This window comes from Scyliorhinus canicula, chromosome 16, assembly GCF_902713615.1.
Source record: "Scyliorhinus canicula chromosome 16, sScyCan1.1, whole genome shotgun sequence".
Taxonomy (NCBI): domain Eukaryota; kingdom Metazoa; phylum Chordata; class Chondrichthyes; order Carcharhiniformes; family Scyliorhinidae; genus Scyliorhinus; species Scyliorhinus canicula.
In genome coordinates this window covers 17,111,631-17,129,557 of record NC_052161.1, presented here as the reverse complement: position 1 = coordinate 17,129,557, position 17,927 = coordinate 17,111,631, and the positions used below count along the sequence as shown (strand labels likewise).

Below are 17,927 nucleotides of genomic sequence, written 5' to 3'. Positions count from 1 at the left end.
TCTCCAGGAGCACATCATTTGTCTCCAGTTCTTGTGAGTATGGTCACAAATTCCCCATTGTACAACGGTCACACGCCTTCCTATCCCCTCCGTGATGGATCATCACAGTATCTTCTTGGCCACAATCCTGAAATAAAACCACCACAAAACAATCATTCCATACCAGCTTTATCTAAAACATCCACTATTCTGTATTAAACTCAGCTAATAAACTTTTGTGCATTCTCTTAGCACCCGTTGTTCCTCTTCCAGACCATGTTGCCACCCAATCATCATTATCTTGGTCTTCTTGGACTGTTATGTAGACCAACCTAGGCGTCACTATCACACGACTGGGGGCGTCATGCCATAACATAATATTTGCACTAAAGTACTTAATTGGCCATAAAACAAGTCCTGAGGTTGTGACAAGAAAGTATTTTTTTCTCTTTGGAAAAACCTTCCAAAACAGGTTTAAATTGGGACTTTTTGTTTTACCAATTAAGAGGCAAGTTAGCCACTTTTAGGGCAGCACAAGTGACTTCACAGTTCCAGGTTCAATTCCCTGCTGGGTCATTGTCTGTGCGGAGTCTGCACATTCTCCCAGCGTCTGCGTGGGTTTCCTCCAGGTGCTCCAGTTTCCTCCCACAGTCCAAAGACGTGCAGGTTAGGTGGAGTGGCCATGATAAATTGCCCTTAGTGACCAAAAAAATGTAAGGAGCGGTTATTGGATTACGGGGATAGGGTGGAAGTGAGGGATTAAGTGGGTCGGTGAATACTCGATGGTCCGAATGGCCTGCTTCTGCTGTAGCCACCTGGGGTGGCCACTGCCCAACACAAAATGGAAGATTACAAAGAATGCAGGGAAAATGGACATGTTGCAAAAGCAAGCAGCTTGCAGAAGCGCTTGTGTATTCTGACTGCTGCAGAAACCAGACAGCACTGTGAAAAAAACAAGTTAGCATACTAATGAGGCGATACCCAGTGATTCCCAGGTACAATGGAAACAAGTTAACTCAAATCGCTACAGTGAATAGAAGGCCAGACTTCTCGGCACCAAGAGAAGTCCAAAACAATAAGCCCCAAGAACCGCCCAGTGGTCGAGGGACTGCCCGGTTATTGGGGAAATTCAAATCAATCGATTGGGAAGAGACCCAATTGATTGTGAGTGTATAGAGGGTCCGCCCAGGTAGGCGCGAGACCCTGGGAGAGGTATAAGACAGAGACCCTGACCCAGCTCGCTCTCTTGACCAGCTCCTCTTAGCCAGCCTCTCCTTGACCAGCCAGCCCTCCCCAGCAGAACACCGTTGCAGCAGAAGACCTTGTGAAGGAGGGGCCTGGTCAGCAGCCGCCATCAAGTAAGTGTCATACAACGCACGCTACGAGAGTAGACACTCCTGACCCCTTTAGTCCACACCGACTGGAAGCCTGCGGATCCAGGACAAAGCAAGAGGCCGTTGTTCCCTGATCCGGCAGTTCCCTTATCCAGATAGGTATTTGGCCTGTTAGTGGTAGGATTAGCCTAGTCTTGTAGTTTTATATGCATAATTAGTAGATAACTGTATTATAATAAACATGTCTTGTTTGAACTTACTAACTGGTGTATGGAGTTATTGGTCTGAACTTGAAGCGGTATCTTAACGATACTGGCGACTCTAGAGCTAAGGAACGAAAGAGCCAAATTGAGTGTAAAGCACACTCACCCAGAACGAGCAACACTGCACTGTATGTTCTATGTTCTTAGCATAGCCAATCCACCTACCCTGTACATCTATGGGTTGTGGGGGTGAGACCCACACAGAGAATGTACAAACTCCACAGGGACAGTGACCCTGGACCGGGATCGAACCTGGCTCCTTAGTGCCGTGTGGCAGCAGTGCTAACCATTGCACCACCATGCTGCCCTTTAAAATTGGGACTATTGACCATTTCTGCGCACGCAAATATTTGGCGATTGTTAATAATGTTTTGAAGAGTTTCTAACATTGCACTGGCATTCAGGATTTCATCTATACACAGTAATCTAAATGGAAGGGAGTATGCCTGTGTCATTATTGTGGCATCTTTAGAGCATTGAGCTCATTTAACTGCTGTTGCTCTTACTGTGTACTGCATTACCTTCTTCTATGTTCATAGGTCAGTGGTATTAAATTAAAATAAATCAGTTGGATGTGAATATTGAAAAGTACAGATCCTTTAATCGTATTGGGTGGAGGTTAAATGCTCCTCAGTTAAAGGGATGGTCAATGATCGTCTTTACTACAATACTTTTAACATTCTACTACTTGCAGCTTGATTTCTATATCCATACTAGAAAAGGCTCATTCTCAAATCAGTTAAGGTACCCTAGTCCAGTGAACACAGAAGCTGATTGGGACCTGGCAAATGAAGGGTGTACTACGTTACATTATTTTAAAATATGCTTCAGGAAAACAGGAATGAAGACTTGTTATACAATCACATGCAACATTACACCCCTTTAAAAAGAGCCTAAGCTGACGCAGTGGTTTAACCCTGCTGGCTCACAGTGCCGAGGTCCCAGGTTCGATCCCGGCTCTGGGTCACTGTCATTGTGGGGTTTGCACATTCTCCTCGTGTTTGCGCGGGTTTCTGCCCCACAACCCAAAGATGTGCACAGTAGGTGGATTGGGGTAAATTGCCCCTCAATTGGAAAAAAATGATTTGGGGGTTTTTTTTGTTTTTAAAAAGAGCCTGAGCTCCATTGTTATCTCCATAATAAGATCAAAAAACAAGTCATGGTGTGAGGAAGGTATTTCTTTAAATAACTTTAAATTTACAGGGTGGCACAGTGGCAATGCTACAGTGCCAGGGACCTGGGTACAATTCCAACCCTGGGTGTCTGTGTGGAATTTCTACGTTCTCCCCATGGGTTCCCTCTGGGTGCTTTTCCTCATCGTCCAAAGAGGTGCAGGTTAGATGAATTGGCCATGCCAAAATGCCCCCAAGTGTCTAAAAGGTGAGGTGGGGTTATGGGTTTGCAGGGATAGGGTGGGCCTAGGTCAGGTGTTCTTTCAGACGGTTGGGGCAGACACAATAGGCCAAATGGCCTCCATCTGCACTATAGGAATTCTATGATAATATTGGTGTTGGGGAGGGGGGGGGGGGGGGGTGGAAATGGTGGCACAGCGATAATGTCAGTGGCTACTAATCCAGAAGCACAGACTTTAGGGGCATAGGTTCAAATCCCACTTCTGTGGCTGGTAAAATTTAATTAGAAGTGATGGTGTCAATTGTGAAATACCATCTCTGCCCTGTGTATAACCCCAGACACACAGCACCGTGGCTTCAACTGCCCTCCAAAATGGCCTGGCAAAGCCACCAGGATCATGGGCAATAAATGCTGGCGGATGTCCACTTCTGCCGAAAGAATAAATATCAAATAAACTTGTATTTTTACCCCCATTTGAAATATTTTATTGACACTGTACAGGGAAACATACAAACAGCACTGCACATATTCCCAAAGTGTATTGCTCATTTACAATAGGATATTGCAACATTCCCTGAAAACATCTACAGGTTTCATAGATTAATTCACAAAATCCTGAGACAAACTTGACATCAATGACTCCATTTCAGTGCTCAGAACTGTACAATATACCAGTAGGACAGCTGGCAAAACAGGACGGGGGATTCAAAAGTTGTTTCAAATCATTGTAACTGTAGAAAGCACCTAAAATCACATTAACATTTATTTTCAACCTTCAGAGGTAGCAGTGTTTTAATATAGTCATGAGGTGGTATGATTCACGCCCGCATGGGATGAGGTGGTAGGGTTACCTAAATATACACATCCAACCTTAAGTAGTCGTCGTTGCCTTGTTTGTTTTTTTAAATAGGGAAAAAAACTTCTTAAAAGCAGTTTTGGTGAAGAGGGGAAAAAAGTGATAAATTATACAGAAATAAATCATAGAATTTACAGTGCAAGAGGCCATTTGGCCCATCGAGTCTGCACCGGCCCTTGGAAAGGGCGCCCACGCCTCAACCCTATCCCTGTAACCCCACCTAACCTTTTTGGACACCAAGGGCAATTTAGCATGGCCAATCCACCCAACCTGCACTTGGACTGTGGGAGGAAACCGGAGCACCCAAAGGAAACCCACACAGATACGGGAAGAATGTGCAGACTCCGCACAGACAGTGACCCTGAGCAGTGAAGCAACTGTTCTACCCACTGAGGATACTACATAAATGAAGGAGTTTGATAGTCTGGATTTCAGTATCAAACTGCAGATAACAAAATGGTGTGACGGGGCAGATTTAGACTAGGGAGGCTCAATAATAGTGCGAGGGTTTAATACAGGTATTAAATCCTGCTCCAGGCTGAGCCATGAGAGGAGGTTGCAGTGATTTCCTCTGTGGCAGAGGCAGTGAGGCATGAGTAGACTTCAAATTCCCACTCAGGCACAACTTTGGTGCTGCAGATGGGCCTCCGTATGTGGAGTGTGACTGATTTTCAAAGACAGCCCAGGGGACTATCCTAGTGTCCTGCCAAAAGTGATCCCTCAAGCAGAACAGGCTGGTCATTTACCGAATTGCCAATTTTGGAATTCTGCTCGGTCTGCTGTGTTTACCTCCATAGCAACAGCGACCATACTTCCAAATGTGTCCTTTTTTCGTGGGACATCCTAAGGATACTATATAAATGCAAGTTCTACCTTTTCAAGAATAATTCACTAATTTGTTGTAGATGATCTATAATAAATGTGTATATGTTGAAGGTATACAGCTATGGTCCCTTAGGCTCAACCCTATGGTTTTCAAACTTTTGTGACCATCATGCAGAATAGGTTTTTGTTGCTGCAGAACAAGGTGAAATCTCACATTGGAGTAAAAGCTGATTTTCATTTAATTAATTCATTACAATTTGGCTTTCATCTGAAGTGGAGGTACAGAGACCAAAATTCTGAATGGGGGGCCTTTATTCTGAAACTATAAACCAGAACAAAGATCACAGATCATGACCATCGATAAAACTGTCCTTCCCCATTCTTTTGAGTTGTGGCTCTTTTCTTTAAATACATTGATAACATTTACTTGTTCTATCTAGTGTAACACAGCACATATAAAACCGAGACTGTTCATGCAATTGTTCGATACCAAGACAAGAACACATAGCCCTGAATTGAAACAAATAGTTAAATACAGAAGCATTGAATACACTGTTGATGCTACCTTTGGTTTGCATTGATTTACTCAGAATACTTGAGTCACAGAACAGTGAAAGATCCTAGCTACAAAAGGCTAGGTGGATGTTGATCTGATGTGGTACATGTAACCAAGATGATAATCAGCATAAACTCCATTCAGGCATGGTATTGAGCTGCCTTCCCATTCCATCTTGATGCTCTCATGTTACGATTGTATGCCTACTGCACATTGGCATGGCCACGGTTTCCATGCAGTTTTTGTCCAGAAAATGTGCCGCCCTGATTTGGTTGCTGACGTTGGGGAACCATCGCAAGGTGGAGGGCTAAGCTGAGCAAGCACAAAATACTGCAGGAATTGATGAGACCACTTAAAAGCAGCCAGGATTCACCTTTGTTTCAGCAATCCATCATCAATTATATTGCTTTCATTCCGAAGTTTGTGATGTGGCCGTTGCATTTCAGCAGGACAGAGATACCTTTATCGGACTGAATTCAAACTGATGGGCCGGTGACGGTATTGGCACTGTACTCAAAAGTGAACTGGGAAAAGTGTAGACTGAACTTTCCAAACTTTTGTTGTACGTCAGTTCGTCTGCCGAGCAGGATACTGTCTCTCTTTTGCAGGATTTGACGGTCGGGGTGAGGGAGAGGATTTCAGATTCGTACTGCAATAGCTGGTTCATAAATCCAAAATTGGGAGAAATAGTACTTCTTCGTTCTTTAATGTAGTCAAAGGCTTCTTCCAATCGTAGCTCCTTGGACCTCATGAGATAGGCCAAACAGATTGTGGGTGACCGGGAAATACCTGCTTCACAGTGGACTAGGACCTTCCCTCCTGTGTGTCTCACATGATCTGCAAAATAACATTAGCTCAATTTAACTGATCATTAATGTATAATCCCAAACTATTTGGTAATCCCACTACATCAGTTAACATATCTTCAACGAGGTTAGGTAATGTTACACTATATAGAAAATTGCCAACTGCAAAGTCTAAAAGATGCTTTAGCCTAGAGGGGCAAAAGCATTTACTTGGTAAAACTATATTCAATAGTTAAAATTTCGCCCCTTTTTTCCCCCCAATTTATCACCTCCATTTGTTAAGGTGTTAACTTTAAACTGAGGTCGAGGTACAGTTTCACAGTTGGACAACCTCCATTACTACATCCAAATGACTATTTTAAATAGGTGAGCCTGAACACATGGTGAGTTATTCAACTATTATGGCTATCATGGCTAAGCCCAATTCAGTTCTTGTGCAACATCCACATATTCACATTTTCCATCAAGAATTGCTGAATGTCAGATTTATTTCTCTTGCTCTAGTTCACAGGCACAGAGGCCAAAAACAGCTCCACTGCTGTCACTTTTAAGCTCTAAAGAAAGAATGTTCCACCCCAAGGTCCTCAGATAATGAAGCAGTCCTTGCCCCACATGCAGCAAGACCAGGACCACATTCAGATTTTGGTCACCGTGTTGGACAATGATCATCTCCAACAACAGAAAGTCCCCTTCACATTTGGTACCATCATTAAATTTCTCCCCCATCAATATCTTGGGGGTCCCCACTGAGCAGAAACTGTACCAGACATACAAATATGGTGATTAAAATAACAAGTCAGACGCTGAATATTCAGTTGTTGCCGATTCAAATCCCAAATCCTGAGAAGGCACAGCTCAGGTCCTCAAATTGCCTGGATGAGTGCAGCTCCAACTCGAAGCTCAACAACGCCCAGGCCAAATCAACTAAGGTGGATGGGTGGGCTCTCCAAGCACCTTGACCTATTAGAACTATATTGAAGTCTGGTGAATTACTAGCAAGGTTGAATTTGGAAAGAGAAATAGTTCATAAAATAAGAGTCTTCTCAAAAACAAAAGAGGAGAAAAATAATTACTGACCATCACTATTGATCCTTGAAATATTATCCCAATTTCTGCGATCAATTGGAATGAAATGGACATTCCCATTCGGGTTTCCTTTTTAGGAGGTTATTGTGGAAGGGGGAGCAAAGTCTAATAGAATGAATTCTTCGAAGGCACAAGAAATTTGCATCGTATGAAAAGGACCCATCTAAATCATATAAAAGTGACACTGTTCACAGGATAATGACCAAAATTGGTTAAAAAAAATGCCTATACCAACAGATATTAAAAGTTAATTGTGAAACGAAATCACCATGATAGTTACATACCAATGAAGTCTATTGCTTCCTGGAAATGGGAACTCATGTCTGCAGTTGCACTATCTTCTACAGGGATGAACTTGTAGTGATATTTGCTTTTGAAATACTCTGCACAGTCACGAGATACATTCAACAAAGCACTGATGTGGAGATCATCTAGAAAGTCTGGTCTGGAGGCGTGGTAAGCGCTACCCAGGTATAGAAAAGGCAGGATTTCAACAGGTTTCCCCTGGAAAATTAACACAACAATCATGATAAATAATATGAAGAGAGGGAAAGAAACACAATTGTATTGTAAAGTCACAATAGTGACAAAGTAATTATACAACAATTCCAGTAGGTGATTAAAGATGTTTATATTGAAAAGAGGTTTATATTGAAGAGACAATCTCAAAACATGCATTTTTTAATTGCCTAATATTCAGCCTCGCCTTTCTAGACCACACATCATTCTCACAAGTTCCTGGGCAAATAGATTTCATAGAATTTACAGTGCAGAAGGAGGCCATTTGGCCCATCAAGTCTGCACCGGCTCCTGGAAAGAGCACCCTACCCAAGGTCAACACCTCCACCCTATTCCCATAACCCAGTAGCCCCACCCAACACTAAGGGCAATTTATCATGGCCAATCCACCTAACCTGCACATCTTTGGACTGTGGCAGGAAACCGGAGCACCCGGAGGAAACCCACGCACACACGGGGAGGATGTGCAGACTCTGTGCAGACCCAAGCTGGAATCGAACCTGGGACCCTGGAGCTGTGAAGCAATTGTGCTATCCACAATACTACCGTGCTGCATAAAATAGATTGGGTTTGGACAGGATAAGTGAGTTGGCAAGAAAGTGGCATAGGAATGAAATGTGGAGAAATGCGAAATCCTCTCTTTGGCAGGAAATAGAAAAGCAGAGTTTTATTTTACATTTTGAAAAAAAGTGAGAAAAGTTGGTCTTCGAGGAATCTTGGTGTCCTTGTACACAGATCACAGTACATTCAACACAATTAGGAAAGTAAATGGTAAATTAATCAAATTATAAAGGGGTTGGATAATTAGTGAAGAAGCCTCACGTTAATTCTATAGGGCCTTGGTGATGATGTTTTAATCATCTGACCCAATATATCCTTTTGTGGCTTGATATCATACTTTGTTCTATAACAAAGGCTTTTGTGAAGAGCATTTGTTACATTAAAGGCACTATGTAAATATAAAAATTGTTGAGGTTGGAGAAGTGTTTTCATATCAGATTATCAGTCCCTACGCAGAAAAACAATTCAGGCTTGGTACCTTCTGGAATTTGAGAAAGGAGTGTCCTTTCCAAAATGTGTCCTGACTTATGTCACTTCCCCTCTTGAATCCTACCTCTTATTGTCCATATCATTCTAAAGTGAATGCAATATGGATTCAGCTCCAGGATAGAAGCTAAAACAAAGACTATGCTGTAACAGCTGAACTGTAGTAACATTGCCATTGGGAAGGCAATGCTCCAACCACATCTGTGTATTCAGGAACATAAACAGTAAACAGTTTCCAGAGGTTGTTTTAGGAGCCCAGTACTGCTGTGCCTACTAATTAACTGAGGAAACAGTGCTAAAGGAAGACATCAGTCACATCTCTACATCCTACCCATCCAACTAAAGTGGCAGACAACTTTAGCTACATGGACACTTGCATCAGTGAGTACAAGTGACCCACAGTGATGATCCGTCTAGCTGGAGAGCGCTAATTGCAATTGAAAGCATGACATGGATTGACATGAAACTATTCTTTGAGGATATTTATTACAGATGTGATTTTTGGCCTATCTTAGTTTGGTTATAATATTTCAAGTATCTCGTATTAATGCCAAGTTTACACTTGTACACCATTCCTCTTCCTGCTTTTTCACTTCACACAGTATTCAGTAAGCAGCTCCCATTCTCAGGGGTTGGGCATTTACACAACTGAAGATCCTCTATCTTCTCAATGTTGGAACCACATGGTGGATCAAAATGTTCATGAGCCAACATGTTTAACAAAATGGTGGATGTATGTGTAATATCTGTGTGCCATTACAGCAAAGGTCCAGGTGCTTCCAACACAGGAAAAAAAAGACAATAAAACTTTGAGCCATTTTGATATACTTCCTGGATGCTGATTATATTGTAGCGTTTTTGGAGCAAATATGCACTTGGGCAGGTCTAAAAAGAAGTGTAACTAAAAGGCATCTTTTGTACATCGATGAATGCTGTTTATGATATAGACAGAGAGTTCGCCTGCCATCAACAGTGCTCCTTAAAATAAATGACTCAATCTCTGGAGACTCTGCCATCAGAGAGTCACATTTTTACCTCGCTGATGGGCCACCCACCCATCAGATCTCTCGTCAGAACTAAATTTGTTGAACAGATTCTCAACCCTTTAGCTACGGAAATCATTGGAGTGATAGGGGTGAGATTTTGTGCAATGTATGGTGTCACCTTGTTGTGGAATGGAAACTGCACAGGATTCGCTCAGGTATAACTTTGACGCATATGGGACTAGTGTAAACAAAAATAATCTGACCTCAAAGGTTAGCCACCTTCTTTCTTTAGTGCAAAAAACAATTACTATATAGAAATGTTTTATTAAGATTAATTGATAATATTAAATGTTCATTTAATTTTGAACAGATAACAGGAAAAAAATGTTTTATGTTAATTTTGCCGAGGGTCATCTCCACTAGCACTAACGCGTTTATTACCCTGAGACTCCAGTCAGGAGACACGAAAAACCAGATTATCTTGATTTGAAAACTCACTTGACTGCAATACAGTTCACATGCTCTTGTGCCAGACTCTAGGATGCTTTCCATATGCCAGATATCATGCAATCTCTGTAACCCTTTCAAGTTCTTTAGCCATGCTCTCAAAAAAATCTAGTAAAGTGGAACAGGCAAAAATATATGCGCAACAATTTGATTTTTTGATGCCACTGACGGCCGACAATATTTTGCATTATTTCAACATTTGATTACAAATGACCCGAAAGGTATTTTTCACTGCCTCATGTGATGTAATTCAATCTCTGGTTCAAGTTAAATTGTGAATGTCAGGCTTCACTTTCGAGAGGGAGGGAGGAAGATGGGGAGCATAGCGCACAAAGGTTCGGATATTAATTTGGATTTCAGGAGCACTCTTGAACTCCAGTCAGAAAGTTGTGGACTTGGGCAGCACAGTGGTTAGCACTGCTGCCTGATGGTGCTGGGGACCCAGGTTCAATCCCTGCCTCGGGCCATGTGGAACATAGAAAAATACAGCAGAGAACAGGCCCTTCGGCCCACGATGTTGTGCCGAACCTTGTGGAGTTTGCACATTCTTCAAATGTCTGCATGGGTTTTCACCCCTACAACCCAAAGTTGTGCGGGATAGGTGAATTAGCCACACTAAATTACCCCTTAATTGGATACTCTAAATTTTTTAAAAGTCATGGATTTAATAACTTAAGCATTAGAATCTAGGCTGACATCCCAATACAGTAACAAGAGAATATTGCACCATCGGGGGTGTCAACTCCCAGATGAGATGGTAAATTGAGGCCCTGTTTGCCCTCAGTTGATATGAAAGGTCCCATGACAGGAGCAGGCGAGTTCTCCCTGGTGCCCTCCCCAATATTTATCCCTCAATCAACAACATCAAAAAAAAAAGGTGATCTGGTTATTACCACACTGCTCTTTCTGGGAGCTTGCCCTGCACAAGTTAACATATGTTGTCTGTTACGTCGGCTATTTTGTAACCCTGATTACACCACCTTATGCAATATAAATTCAAGTCATTTATTTTTTAAAAACTGTCAATTTTCAGCATGTCTGTTTTAATGAAAATCATCTGTTAATTCAAATGTATATTCGCTCTGGTTTGTTCAAACTGAACTAATGAAACACCCACTTCCTGCACCAGACAAAAACACAGGACACAATTCACAGAGAAAACAGGAACACTTGTCTTTTATGCAAAGCAGAAGCAAAATAGGGAAGTCAAACGAAACAGAAAACCCCTTAAAATAATGCACGTAAAAACCCTCAGGAAACAGGAACTGGGTCAAGAAAAAAAAACACCTTCCCACATTACTCGTTCGCACCGTCTTTGATTCAAGAGCTAACCTTTAGAGCAGCTCATTTATATGCGGACCCAATTATGGCAGTGATGTCATGCAGTGATGACAATTACGAGCAGTGGCTTTTTAAAAAAAACAACTCGTTCTGATGTTGTTTCCTCTTCTGCGGCACTTGTGAAAGGAAACGTACTCTAAAGTTAGTCTGTCCCTCGGCACAGGGCTCAGTGTTTATTCTCCAGCCTTACACACCTGATCATAGACTGGTCTGCGGTTGCTGCAGGGCTTTTCATGTTGGTTGGTACGGCTTGCATCGGTTTCTTTAACCTCTTGCACACCGGTGTAGTTCAAGCTGGGCTTTAGCTCGCTGCAACATTCCGGATACTGAGAGTGAAAGTCTTCATAGCCTCCTGTAGACAGAGACCAAAGGAGAAAACTGTTCACACTTGCGTCTTTCAACCCTGATCCAACAACAAAAAGGAACATTCAGCAGTAACCTCTCTTGTGCAGAAGAACGCCTAGGTTTGCCAACTCTAGGCTTTAAGAGACTGGATCAATATTGTTTCTTGGCTTTGGATTTGCGTCTTTTCTCATGTAAAAGATATGGTTGTCATCAAATTGAATACCTGCAATAGGGCATGCTAAATGCCATAAATTAAAAATACAAAGCAGAATACTTGGGAGGTTTTTAGTATAGCATACTGACAGTGCAGAAGGAGGCCATTCAGCCCAATGAGTCTGCACTGACCCTCTGAAAGAGCACCCTACCGAGGCCCACACCCCCACCCTATTCCCATAACCCCAACTAACCCTACTATTGGACAAAGGGGCAATTTAGCACGGCTAACCCACCTAACCCACACATTTTTGGACTGTGGGAGGAAACCGGAGCATCTGGAGGAAATCCACGCAGACATGGTGGGGGTGGAGGAAATGTGCAAACTCCAGACAGTCACCCAAGGCCAGCATCGAGCCTCAGTCTCTGGCACGGAGGTAGCGCACCATCCCAAAATTAAATTTTAGCAGCTGATGGTGGGTTTTCAACTCCTGCCCCTAAAGCAGGAGTCTGGGCTCCTAGCCCACTGCCATTCCCTCTGTGCCAACATCCCCCCCCTTTTGGGGGATGGGTCAGATTATTTATTTTCTCTCTCTTCTTTATGTCCCTTCTATTAAATACAACGTCCCCCGAGTGGAAAGCACACAACAATCTTACAGAATGTAAGAAAGGCAGGCTGACAGAGTATAAATGGGAGGGCAAAGAGGAACCAGAGCAGACCAGTGGAGCTTAGGAGAATGCAAACAACAGAGGACACAGGGGTGACAAGAAAATCACCGTCATTAATATCCCAGGTCTTAGACTATTTTAATGCGGTAACTGCATTCATACAGCCCTTTATTAGCACAGGGGCTTCTCCAGGAGTGACTACCAAACAAAATTTGACACCATGCCACAATATAATGATATGTGACACCACACGCACAACACTACTGCCAGCAGAAGCATTTGGTATCAAATTGAGTGAATTGTCTGTAATTGAATCGCCATACTTTGGTAGAAAGGGAAAGAAGTCATTTGGATTTATAAAAAGCAAATTCAATAAGAACAAAATTGATGCTGGGGCCTTTGGGGCATGTTTAAGCTGGGCAGCAAGGTTTCATAGTAAACACATGATACAAACTGAATCAAAAGCCATCAACACCGCAACCTGCGTGGATTCCACTATCAGCTGCCTTTGCTGGCTGAAACATTTTGACTGACACAGAATGTAGTGAGTTAGCCAACTGATATGCAGTACAGAAATGATTACTAATGGAGCTTCAGGCACTGAAATGCGAGTCACGAAACTTGCCCAGTCAATTACTCAATGCATTATTTCATCTTTTTTCTTGGAAGAATTCATACTCATCCTTTATTACCAAATGTTGTTTATTCTTCAATAACACTGTTCCAAATTTATATCTAAAAAAATATTTTATGCCAGCGCGACATTCTGATTAATAACTGTGGGCAGCAGGGATGGATAGTGGGAAGGTTTTAACAGCTACCTAGAAATGATTCAATCCTTACAAGCTTATGAATTTTCCTGCGCAAACACTGCCTTCAGATAAATTGCCAACCTATTGCTCACTGGTGTTCTCAGTGCTGATATCAGTTTCTGCTACATGATACATACTTAATTATCACTTCACGCCCAACTGCTGTGACACATCCAATATAATAAGATAGTATTCCAGCCCATGAACTTATGCAGAAATACTGAATGTCACGCCTTCTATCCCATAGCCTCCCTAATTTCTCATTGCCCTTGGGAGGAGATGATGGTGTTCTGGTACTATCACTCGGCTAGTAATCCAGAGGTTTAGAATCCAACCACAGTAGCTAAAACCTGGAATTGGAAGCTAGTCTCAAGGCAGGCAATGAAACTAGCATTGATTGTTGGACGAACCCCATTTGGTTCACCAATGACCTTCAGGGAAGAAATCTGCCATCCTTACCTGGCGAGTGTACTCTACATTTAATAATAATCATCTTTATTATTGTCACAAGTAGGCTGACATTTTAAAATTAACACTGCAATGAAGTTACTGTGAAAATCCCCTAGTCGCCACTCTCTGGTGCCTGTTGGGGTACAGTCAGGAAAAATTCACTTAACAGCACATCTTTAGGGACTTGTGGGAGGAAACCGGAGCACCCGGAGGGAACCCACGCAGACACGGGGGAGAACGTGCAGACGCCGCACAGACAGTGTCCCAAGCTGGGAATCGAACCTGGGACCCTGGCGCTGTGAAGCAACAGTGCTAACCACTGTGCTACCACACGTAACTCCAGACCCACAGCAATGTGGTTGAGTCTCAACTGCCCTCTGAAATGGCCAGTCAGTTAAAGGGCAGTTCGGGTTGGGGAACAAATGCTGGGTCTCCTCAGTGAGGCCCACATTACATGAAAGAATGTTTAAAAAGCAGTGGCTTCTGATCGTTTTTCAGGGACAACTAAATCTAAATGAAATAAATTCCTAGAGAGGGTAGATATTTGAGGCTTTTAAGAAGGAGTTAGATCAACATCCGCTGAGGTAAAAAAAAATGTTTGTATATAAAAACTTGTATTCATAAAGCACCTTTCATGACTTCATGTTGGCCTACTCTGCAAAATCTTCTGCCCTATTTCAACAAGTTCCCACAACAGCCATGTGATGTGACCAGATAATTTTTTTTGCAATGTTAATTGAGGGATAGATATTTTGGCCAAGCCACCAGGGATAACTCCAGTGGGCATTTTCTCTCTCCTTCCTCTCCCTCAAATGTCAAAAGAACCTCCTGCAACCACCAGACATACAGGACCGCAGTTTAATGTTTCATCTGAAAGACAGCACCTCCAATGTGGAGCCACAACCTCCCAACTTGGGAGGGGGAAGGGGGGGGGGGGGGGGGGGGGGGGGGGGAAAGAGAAAGAGGGCTACCAACTGAACCACAAAATAAAGGATTAAGAATTATGGAGCTATGAACAGTACTCGTTTGATTTGTCTTTCACCAGCAGGGGTGAAATTTACGGTTCCTTGGCTTCAAGAAAGATTGAGTGGGAGGAGGTTAATCATCCTTGGGCTGTGTATTGAGTGGGTTTGGTAGGCAAGTTGCGTTGCTCCAGATTTCCTCGAGTAATTTCCATATTTGTACCATTGCTCAAATACACCCCCCTCCCAGCTTCCATGTCAGGTCTGGATATCTTAAGAGTTTTTTTTTTTTAAATAGAGTAATTTTAGCACATAGGCGGCCGACAAACAGTTTGTATTTCCCCTCCCCAGGTTATTCATTTATAGCGGATAAAGTTCATCTTCACCACTTCTGTGGTGAATAGGGGACGCAGAGTATTCCCCTATCCCAGAACCCATTTAATTTCCATTGATTTTAGTGAAAGAAAAAGTGTCCACTCAGGATTGTGATTATGTGGTGCTGTACTGGCAGACAGCAGGAACCACGGTATTCATCTCACTTCTTAGTAATCACACAGGCTGATTGCAACAAATTCTCTGACTGAGGGGAAAAAGTCGAAAATCTGTCCATTCGGCGGACAGTTGACCATGTCCATACCAAGGGTGGACAGATTTGTACATGCCTGTGTGATTGCTAAAAAGAGCCCATTTGATCAGTCAGTAAAACTGGCCTCATTTTCACCAGTGGGGGAATAGCAAGCACAATTATTTGAGATAGAAATCACTGTTACAGGTGCAACAAATCTACCCTCTCTAATGGCAATTTGAAGAAAAAGGAACACAAGTTATCAAATATCACTTCCCATTTTACAAATAGAAAATAAATTGATGATCGCCTTGGAGAATGGTAATTGGGTGCTTGACAGGATATCCCATTTCTTTGTAGGGAAGTGCTATTTTTCCCACCGGTGTTCGGTACATTGCTAAATGGAATCAAATCAAATTGCTGTTGCAATTGATACCGAAGGACTTGGATTACCTTGCAGCACCAGGAGACTGATGCAATACCTTGCTATAACTGTAACATTATATTCTGCAGTCTCTCCTTCCTTCCTTATGTACGGTATGCATTGTTTGTACAGCATGCAAGAAACAATACTTTTCACTGTATACTAATACATGTGACAATAATAAATCAAATCAATACATATGATGCAATGCAAACTCAGTGGAATGGATATGTAGTTAAAACAGGCAGGATTCAATTTGTATTTTACCGTAATGTTATTGAGGCTTATAGAATAGGAAGTCTTTTCAGCCCAATATGTCTGGTTGGCACTTACAATTCTGCTCTCCCTACAGATCTGATTTTCTTCCATTAGCCTTAAGGAACAACCACTGAACAATATATAAAACATAAGATGCTGGAAATGTACAGCAGATCAGTCAGCATATTTTTTTTTTTTAAAACAAAAAAAAGGTGAAATGATGCTTTGCGTGTGACCAGCAGTGAGGTGACTTCCAACAGTCACACCTGAAACATAAACCTAGGTCTTTCCTTTCAACGTGACCCATTTCCTGTAAGTGTCCAATGTATTCTGAACTTGTTTCAATCATGGGGTGTGTTTTCTTTAAACTCCCAAGGAATTTCCAACTGGACACCCACGCGCTGCTCAATTTCCTATCATTTTAGTCAATTGCACATCATTTCAGTCCCAGTTTCGTGGCGGGGGCGAGGGAAGGGGGAAAAGAGATGGATGGTGGTAATTTGCATACCCCTCAATGCGGTGTTCCAGGTTCGTGTCTCTCAGTTCCTGTTCCTAGTCTAGTTCCCGAAACCTGCTGCTTTTGAACGTCCTTCATGAATATTAGAAGAGCTTAGCCAAGTTATTCTATGTAGGTGAACTCCTCCACTCATACAACCCAGAAGGCAATCTCAGACCTAAACCTTACTTCTAAGGAAACCGTGATCACAATGTTGCACGAGGTTTTAAACGGTCTTAAAATCCGTACAACAAAAAAAAAAACAATTCATCAACAGCATTCTCTGAAGCGTTACATTTTTGACTGGCATTTTTAATATTATTACATACAATATTTTAAAATGGACTGTTTAACGCCACAAAAGACTGCAATCAGCACCAATTGGCTACACTAGTATGTACTGGAAATTACAAAAGGGAATCTATAGCACCAAACTGCAGAGGTTCTTTTACAAGGTTTGATACACGGGTTATTTTTCATCTCAATCTCTCTCACCTTTAAGGAAATAGATCCTGGCTGTTGATGTGACAGCGGCTAAGGTGCTTAACACGATCTGCGCAGTGCCGTCCTTGCTGGGTCTCGGACTCTGCGAAGTTCTCTCGTCCAGGATCACCACGGTGGACACCCTGCCCTCCCGGAGGCGGACTCTGGCTCTCTCATCCGGGATGACGAACTGCAAGGGCACGGGACCCCCTCTGGACCTGCGGACCACCACCGAGTTCAGGTTCACGCTGTACGAGCCCTGGACGTGGGAGGCCGCGAAGGACAGGAAGGGTCTGCAATCCAGGATCAGGCTCCTACCCGTTTGCTTCCGAATAAATTTCTTTAAGCGCTGACCGTCAATGCCCGAAACCGTCATGCTTAAATTTTTTTTGTATTGGAGGGGAGAGGTGGTGGTGGTGGGGTGGGGGGGGTGGGCGGTTATGAAAAAAAAAATTAAAACTAAAACTTCCCCCGTTTTCCGTTGCGAGGGTGATTATTTTCTCCGCCCGCGGGCGCGCTGTGTATCAGTCTGGAGAGGTGATCCCCGGGCGGCATTTATATAGTGGGGAGGGGGGGCGGAGACTGCCGGTCTGACGTAGATGCCCATATACGGGCCGTGACGCCACGGGGACTCCTTATAGGGATTGTGACGCGGCGGCGATTCCCATATTTGGAGCCCAGGACGCCCAGGTCGCCGCCCTGCAACTACGCCCCCCTTTCGCTGGAAGGCCGGGAGGAAGTGGTGAGCGTTACTCACTGAGGGCAGCAGTCAAGACGTAAAAGAGAGATTGAGATGCTCGTGAAGAATGTGAGCCTCCCCCCTGTGTGTATATTGGGGGGGGGGGGGAGTCA

The 17,927-nt window shown here is 43.0% G+C and overlaps 1 protein-coding gene across 1 annotated transcript; it reads right to left on the bottom strand.

Annotated features, from left to right (window-relative positions):
• Positions 1 to 3,385: 3,385 nt before the first annotated feature.
• Positions 3,386 to 17,578, bottom strand: dusp5 (dual specificity phosphatase 5). Its single transcript, XM_038822279.1, has 4 exons — positions 17,088 to 17,578; positions 11,653 to 11,810; positions 7,343 to 7,562; positions 3,386 to 6,003 (listed from the first exon to the last, which is right to left on the bottom strand). The coding sequence occupies exons 1-4, from the start codon at positions 17,449 to 17,451 to the stop codon at positions 5,609 to 5,611; spliced, it is 1,137 nt and encodes a 378-aa protein (XP_038678207.1). The 5' UTR covers positions 17,452 to 17,578; the 3' UTR covers positions 3,386 to 5,608.
• Positions 17,579 to 17,927: the final 349 nt, after the last annotated feature.

Coding starts and splice junctions, on each gene's coding strand:
- dusp5 (XM_038822279.1), bottom strand. CDS start 17,451: ATGACGGTTTCGGGCATTGACGGTCAGCGCTTAAAGAAATTTATTCGG. Junction 7,563..11,652: donor GCAGACCAGTCTATGATCAG/GTGTGTAAGGCT, acceptor TTAATTTTCCAG/GGGAAACCTGTTGAAATCCT. Junction 6,004..7,342: donor GGAAGCAATAGACTTCATTG/GTATGTAACTAT, acceptor GTTATTTTGCAG/ATCATGTGAGACACACAGGA.